The sequence below is a fragment of the Microtus ochrogaster genome, linkage group LG1 (genome assembly GCF_000317375.1).
Source record: "Microtus ochrogaster isolate Prairie Vole_2 linkage group LG1, MicOch1.0, whole genome shotgun sequence".
NCBI lineage: Eukaryota > Metazoa > Chordata > Mammalia > Rodentia > Cricetidae > Microtus > Microtus ochrogaster.
The window spans coordinates 28,213,889-28,222,194 of NC_022027.1; the positions used below are offsets into that span (position 1 = coordinate 28,213,889).

General features: G+C 41.5%; 1 protein-coding gene across 2 annotated transcripts in view; it reads right to left on the minus strand.

Moving 5' to 3' along the window:
• Corin (corin, serine peptidase) overlaps window positions 1–8,306 on the minus strand; it is a 186,708-nt gene that overhangs the window by 26,860 nt on the left and 151,542 nt on the right. For both annotated transcript variants that reach the window (XM_005359323.2, XM_005359322.2), the window contains exons 14-16: window positions 5,787–5,900; window positions 3,948–4,058; window positions 2,756–2,885 (exon numbers count right to left, since the gene is read on the minus strand). In XM_005359323.2, the coding sequence (XP_005359380.1) occupies window positions 2,756–2,885; window positions 3,948–4,058; window positions 5,787–5,900 (355 nt within the window). The remainder of the gene's footprint in view (window positions 1–2,755; window positions 2,886–3,947; window positions 4,059–5,786; window positions 5,901–8,306) is intronic.

Genomic DNA, 8,306 nt, shown 5'->3' on the forward strand with positions numbered 1-8,306 from the left:
CATGTTTCCTCCTACCCAGTGATGATGCTCCCCTTTGCTTTCCTCCTACCCAGTGATGATGCTCCCCTTTGCATTATCTACACACTGACTACATCAGTGCTCATAAGCACATACTCCACAAAATGAAAAGAGAAGGTGGAAGATGAGCAGAACTAATTAGGGGTGGGTTTCTAAGGTTCAACTTTTTGATGCAGGGTATGTATAAAAGCTACTGGCCAGCCACTGAAGGCCGCAGCACTCCGTTCTAAAAACGAAGATGGAAAGCCATCCTCCTTCCCTTCCCGCCTGGCGTGGAGACCAACTGTGACTGGAAAGACATTGTGATCAATGACTGTGACTCACAGACGAGGTTATTTAGAGCTTGTTTGAGGCACCAGTAGCAGGCGTATGAATTTGTACAACGCAGATGGTCTCCAGAGACCCAGGAAACAGCAGCTTTCTGAGCAGCCCATCCTTGCACCAGGAACATGACCTCCCTTGCCCATTATCCTCATTCTTTCCCTCTTCTGCTTCTCTGTATTTCTATGAGCCACTAAAGTGCACCTAAAGCCAGTCTTAGACGACCTGATGCTATTTACTCATTTACACATGAATACAGGCAATAATTATAGCTTTTCAGCTATATTTCGACCTTTGATTATCCCTGCCCCTCAGTGAAATAAAGTTATCAAAAAATGAAAAAAAAATACATCTATTATCTAAAATACTAACATTTCACTTTCAGAGTTAAAAAATTAGCTGAGCTGTGGAGGGGCATGCCTTTAATTCCAACACTCAGCCCTGTGAATTCAAGGCTAGCCTGGACTACAGAGCGAGTTCCAGGACAACCACTGCTGTCCATAGAGAAACTCTGTCTCAAAAAACAAAAGTGAAAACAAAACAAAACAGAGTTGATAAAACATGGAAGATGAAATAAGTGAACTTTTGTTCAGAGTACTGCTATAGATCTAGCTGCCCTGAAGCTCACACCAGGATGACTTCAAACCTGAAGCAATCCTCTTGTCTCTGCTTCATGGCTGTTGAAATTGAAGATATTCAATATCATATCCGGTAAAAAGAAATTATTTAAAAAAATCTCATATTCACTAAAAAAAGAAATAGAAGCAATCCAAATGTTTGAAGGGATAATTGAACGCAGTATAACACTGGAAGTGTTAGCTATGAACAAAAATGAAGAGTTGGTGCACACTGTAACAGAGATGCTTGAGGATATTATCTAGACAAAAAGATCACGAGCTGTATGCTGCCTAATTAAAATATCCAGAATGGTAGTGAAATGCATAGAGACAAAGAATACATGAGTGATTTGCGGTTCTGGAGGACAGTTGGGCGCATAGTTTGCTTTGCGGTAATAAAAACGTACGAGACAGAGGCAATGGAGACAGCCATGCAGCCCTGAGAGCATAAACCAACTGCAAATGAAATACTCACACTTGGTGTGCACATTTTAGCTCAGTAAAAATCTAATATGCAAGAAATACAAAAGAAGATAGAGAGACATTTCAAACAAGATCCCTTCCGTTTGCAGCTCAACAGTTCCGCTTAAGGTGGCTTTCGGAACTGTTGCTCTGGTTGGAAGTCTTTGCAGGTCTGACTTACCCTAGGAATTCCCAATAGAGCTGGTCTCATTATGTAATTGAATTTTCATATTAAGAAATACCCCTAGGTCTCGGTGAGAGACCCAAGTTAAGCAACTTCAAGGGGGCTTCCATTTATCTAATCAAAATCATATCCCATTTCATTTGAACACAATAATTTAATGGATTTTAATGGATCACGACAGCTCTAACTTTTTTCTAATGCTGGAAAAGATTAAAATTCTCTTATTATTATAAATAGCACCAGTTACTTAGATTTCCAAAGATATCGGTCTTTACATGGAAGAAAATAGCTCAAGATGTTAGCTGTGATACGATCTTCAAGCCGGGGTAGCGAAAACATGCAGCTAGTTTCTGAGTTAAATGGCTCGTTATTGTAAACAGTTTTCATTTGCTCTGTGGCTCCCAGGAAATGCCACCAACTCCGGTTTTTAAGACTAGAATTTCAAGGTTCCTTTATCTTTTATTTCTCTCATTTCTATATTTACACTAAAATCTCGTATATATCATTACCATAACAAATCAAAATGCCAGCTAAGTCCCACAGCAGATACATGTGCATATACATCCCATAGGTGTTTGGTGACAGCGCAGATGAAGGCTTTCCTTACAGAAGGAACTGAAACAGAATGCCTAACTAGACAGTGTGCTTCTGCCTTTCAGAGCATCCACTTCAGCCTGGGAACGTGGAAGCCAGAGTGGTTTTTTCCTTGAAGCATATTTCCTGTATTACTTAGGATAAATAGAAATACCAGCAGCTTTGACTTCTATTTCTCAACTCTTCCTTAAAAAAAAAAGTGTGTGCTGCTTAAAAAGAAATTTTCAGTAACCTCGAGGAGGGGCATGAAGAGTTTTCCATCCAGGTTCCACAGAGGAGACCATATGAACGCTTTATAAATAGTGAACGTATTCCATTTCAGAAGTGCTTAAAATACAGTTACTTCATTTACTTTTGAGGCTTCAACGTAACAGATCTGCAGCCCACACTCTACAGAGCAGGTGCCTAGAATTAAATAAGCTCCTCACGCCAGATTCATTTCCAGGGCTTTAGAGGATTCTTATTTCCTGGTTCTCCATCCATCATAAGGAAGATATTACTGCTTAGGTTCACGAAGCCCTCTGAGAAACTCATCAGTGCTACAAACTACTGACCTTACCCTAAACCCATCTGCCTGCAGGCCAGCTGACTCAATGCCTCCTGCCAGCCGTCGGCACACACGTGGTGTTCGGTCGCAGATCTGTGGACGGCCAGGAATGAGGAGGAGCTCCCGTTTTTCGAGAGGGTCACTGAGGGGGAGAAATGCGAGAAAGCCTAATTAAAAACATTCCTTCTCCTGAGGAGCAGAAGTTTGTATGCCTTTGCTGTGATTGCATGCACTCATTCGTGTTTATTTTAGTTGAGAACAATTTGGGGTTGACCCATTTTGTGCAAACCACTGTTCCCTCAATGTGACAGGAGACGGGGGAAAAAAGGGGGGAATTTGTTCTGTTCTCTGCTTTCAAAGCCCTGCAGACTCCATTGAAAGAGACAGGCAGTTCCAGACCTTCCTTTATGAATTAGAAGGTGGCCAGAGGCAGAGTCCCGGGTGCCTTGAACTTACCCAGGGATTAGCAGAACTAATTGCAAGGAGCTATTTGAAACTCCATGCATTTTTTTCCTTCAGCATTGGGAAATGGCAGCACATGAGGTTGGTGCTAATCTAGGGTTCACGTGGCATGTGCTCAGACCCTAGCCCCTGCACTAGGTCAGCCGCAGTTCATCTGAGGGACACCGTGTACCTGAACACAGCCCATATGAAATTCACGACTTGGCCAGAGGATGCAAAAGACTAAGGTAGAAGCCAAGTGAATGAGAGGAGTGATGGGTGCGGAATGAGGGGATTAATCAGAAAATCAAGATCACAGCTGCCACAATAGCTGAGATGCCTTCAAGTCCTGCCCATGGCTGGAAACTGCATCTGGACAAGGGGCAAGACACAGAGCGGAGGAAGAGACCACTTTCAGATCCTCTTCCGGGGATGTAAATGATCCAAGAATGACTGATTAATCAGCACTATTGAATTTGAGGGATGAAATAAAATCCAAGTCTAAAAACGACATGCTTCCAAACACTGGAATGCAGAATGTTATACATATAATATAGACTTTTCAAACAGAAAAGTAACTTGAGGGGGAATGATTTTGTTACTTAGAAATAGCACCCATGAATCACCACTGTCAACTTTTAAACAGGCAAACAAAATAGATGAACTTGGCTGGTAAAACCCGTAAAGTAATTTAGGATTCATTTCACTTAAATGGCTGACAGGCATGTGAATACAGGGCAGATGGCAGCGAGCAGGAGCTTACCACAATCCCATTCATCTGAACTGTCTGAGCAGTCGACCCTTCCGTCACACCACAGGTCACGTGGCACACACTCATGGTTGACACATTCCAGCTCGTCGTCCTGGCAAAATGCTGGCAGGGGGACCAAGAAGGAAGAAGAGGGAAATGTTTGTGGGAAGAAAGCAAACTCTGTTCACGTAGATAGATGGCTTTTTAGGGGTCCCACTATTAAATTACTCTCTGAGTCACGTATAAATCTCTTTCGGATTTTTTAAAATTATAGTAAATCTCCCTGATTGCCTACTTAGCATTCATTTCCCCTCTTCCTTCCGTGAAAAGGAAACCTGATTTTGTCCAGGTTCATACCAGCCATCCCAAGTCCCAGAGGAAGATCTTGATTAGTTTAACATCGTCATGGCATTTTTCCGACTATTCTTATCTGAGAGTAATTATCGGTCCAGGATTAAACGTGATTCCATGAGAGACCCTTGGTCTATGGTTTTATGATTTACACATTACAAAATAGCATCCACCCAAACTCTGCCTGCCAGGCCGTGTGCCTTACTTAGCCTTGGAACTAGGCCAGACTGGAGCAGACACTTTCTAATCCCTGACTGGGACTATGCTGTGAGTGTCTGTGCTGAATGCCTTTCGTAATCCACGCAAAAGCCCCTGGCTACAGGCTGTGACTCTGCCCAGTGTGGACCCACAGGGAATCCCTCAGTGATATTCCAGAGCTAGGAGCACAACCCCCACTTCCACCTATGGAATGTGACCACGGCAGCTCAGCTACCCAGATGCCCTTGGCTTTTGACCATCGAGCCTGAGATCAAAATAAAGGAGTCACAGACAAGGTGATGCATTTCCACTATAGCCTCATGAATTCACTTTGCACGACTTTTACTATAATAATATAACACATGTTTGATTCACATAACAATAAATGTCTTCATTTTTGGTTAGGGTAAGTTGAGCTTTTTGTTACTTGTAACATTAGGAAATTTTTAACTAGTTCTAAAGATCATGGCTACATATCATTCAGACATAAAAGATTTCAAAAGCACAAAACAATCCTACCATCATAAGTGTAAACTTTTTATGATCCTCTGATTTTTTATATATGCATATTTACTTCGAAAATGCAGGACAACAATGCACATATTACTGAATATTTTCTATTATTCGGCTGCTGTGTTTGGGATAAGTGTTCTCTGAAGCCCACTCTTGAAGATTTGGTCTCCATCCTGTGGTGCTATTGGGAAGCTGAAGAGCTACTTAAGTGGTCTGAGGGTGCCTTCAGTGAAGGCGTGTCCTGAGGGAGTCAGAGGGACCACCGCCTCTTCTCACTCTCTTCTAATACACAGTCTTGAGGTTAATCTGCGTCTTTGCTGCTTCCTCTCCTCCGTGATATGCTTTCCTGCCACAGGCTCAAATGGAATGAGTCTACAAAATGGCCTGAAACATCCCAAATTCTGAGCCAAAATAAACCTAACTTCTTAAGTTGTTTCCCTCGGGTATCCGTTTAACTAACAGGAAACCAACTACCTCATCAACTAAGGATATGTAATGGATCTAAGTCAAACTGTGTTTCTCTGTTTTACATTGTATGTCTTCCATTTTTTGGATGCTAGGTGGTATTTTAATCTTTCCATATTGTTAGGATAATATGTATATGTATTTTATAGACATTTGTCTTTTTGGAATATGAAGGAATATCTTCATAGACAAAATCTTATCTGAAGAACTAAAAAACACACTGAAAATTTTGATATGTATTTCCAAATTTTTAGTTTCTATTAAAGTGAGGCAAGGAGTATTTAAGATGAAAAACTCTGTTAACAAATTCTTCAAGGTACTTACAGCAGTTTTTTTCATCCATGCTATCAGGGCAGTCTGGAAATCCATCACAGATCAATGTGTGCTTCAGACACTGCTTATTGGCTGGACATTCCCAGAGATCTCTCTCTTTGCAACCTGGAAACAGAAGAAAAAAGCCATTCATGATAGATGCACAGTTGAAAATGGCATTTAATCAAATAAGGTAAAAAAGGGAAACTTCAGAACGAAGGCATGATTCCTTCTTGAAGAGTTTGGACATTGGTGGTTACTATGAACAAGGTTTTGAGAGTTGGAACATCCAGTAGTTCCCATTCTGCATGACAAACAGAACAGCACTTCTAGCAGAAAATCCAAATCAACATATGGGAAATGGAAAAAAGGGGAAAAGCAGCTCTGCATTAGCATCCTTCCTGAGTTGTTCCTTTTGCTTTCGGAGTCAACTTGCCAGCACGCAAGGCATCTATAAAGCAAGCTATGCTTTTAAGCAAATATGCCAAAACCTAGAGACGTAAAAGTGTGCAATCTTAAAATGTAATTTCAGTCTACAAACTGAGGGGCCATCTGTATCTTTTGTAAAAGAGGCTCCTCATATGCTAAGTGCCTACAAAATTCATTTAAGAGCCAGGTGCAAACCATTGTATTTTGGTGGCCAGATACCTAAGGTCAGATATCTACCTCATCAGCTAGTATGGAAAACAGAAATAATTTGGAAAAGATCAAGACTGTGAGTTTACAACTTGAACTTCAATTACCCCTCCCCACAAGGAGCAAGTAGTTCAACTACACTTACGACATATCATTTGGTTTAAGTGCAGTGTTTGAATATCAGCTAAGATATGCCAAGATTCTACTGTACTAGATGCCCCCAGAAGACCCATGGTCCTCACCATGCTGTGAGGGTATGAAAGAAATGATTTCATAGTTTTAAACTGTTACGTGTTTGTGGGTTTTGAGATGGTTTTACTGTGTAGTCAAGGCTGTTCTCAAATTCAAGGGCTCCCTTGACTTGGCTGATGCCAGTCATTTCTCCTAGAACAGTGGTTAGCACATGGTAGACCCTTGAAGCATGGTTAATTCAAATTCAACTTCACTTCATCTAAAGAACAAAAGACTCTAGTTCCCAGGAAAATATAATTTAAGATATCTAAAATTCAAAGCAATGACCAAATAAATATACTCTTCAAAAATGTTATTTCTCATCAGACCTATGACAAAGAACTCAGAGAAATATCATGGATGATTAATTTAGGATTCTTGGAATCCATTACAAGAAAAAAATCTCACTGTTAAAAATAGTCAATCCAAACAAGAATCAAAATACTCCAGTGGAGTAGAAATTTCACTAAACTCAAATTAGATTTAGAGTCTTTCATCAACCAAAGATATGAGAAGTAAGTGGTGAGAGTCCTTCACTGGCCACGCATCTGGAATGTTCTAGGTCCAGACATGGATTCAGAGAACTCATGGTCAAGATATTTGGAGTTTTCAGCTAGCAGAGGAAGCCAACCCTAAGTGCAACGTTCTGAAGACGGTGCCCTCTAGAGACTCAAAATGTATCCTGAAATCTGTCACAGGCCCCTGTTCCTTTCCCACAGCCGAAACTTCTCATTCCACCAGGGAGCAGAGCAAATACAGAAGGTCTGACTGTGTTGTTGCTGGAGAAAGCACTACGTTAGTGGGGGATGAGAGAAAGGAGCCTGATGCAAGAAAACCTTTGGAATCGATGATGATTTGTACCCTTGGGAGGGATTAACATAAAAACAAGCACAGGAGCAGATCCCTCCGCATAAGGCCTTCTGTAGTATACGCTCACGAACAACAAGAGGCGGAGGCATTCATTATCTACTGTTTGTCTGCATTCCCCAACCCTACGTGAGTATTCTGTGAGCATTAATGTTTCCTTTTGTACATCCTCTTTTGCTAGAAAAGTTGGTGTGATCAAACACCTTTTAGGGGGACAGACGGTGAGAATAGATGAAACGAAACGAAAGGAGGTCATGGCATTTGTCATGGGGAAGATAGCATTCTGTGTGAAGAAGCCACTTTGTCTGCAAAGTGACACTTTTGATGTTAAGTCTGTGTTCAATGTACATTCTAAAAGAAAAGTGAAGACTTCTAAGAACAGATATGGATGAGCTGGACACGCCATGCAGCTTTAGGTTAGGAGACCAAACGGCAGTGGTTGTCAGAGCAGCAGACATGCAGCGCAGAAGGACTAGCAAGGCACACCAGAGGAGGATGGTGACAGGGAAGTTACCGAGTCCCGATGTGCCCAGGACTTTCCTAGGTCAGGCACCAGATGTTCCTTGTTCCAAGAATCCCACTGGTCCCAGGAAAACTGGAATGACTTGTTAACTTAAATACTATTCACTGAGCAGACCGCTCTGTGAAACAGGCTTCCATGATAGAGACAGGCCCCACCTGAACTGAACTCCTGGTTTCTCCCCCACCAAATTTTTTTTAAATGTTGTTATAAGTAAGACAGTGAATCACTGTGGTGTGTGTGTGTGTGTGTGTGTGTGTGTGTGTGTGTGTGTGTGT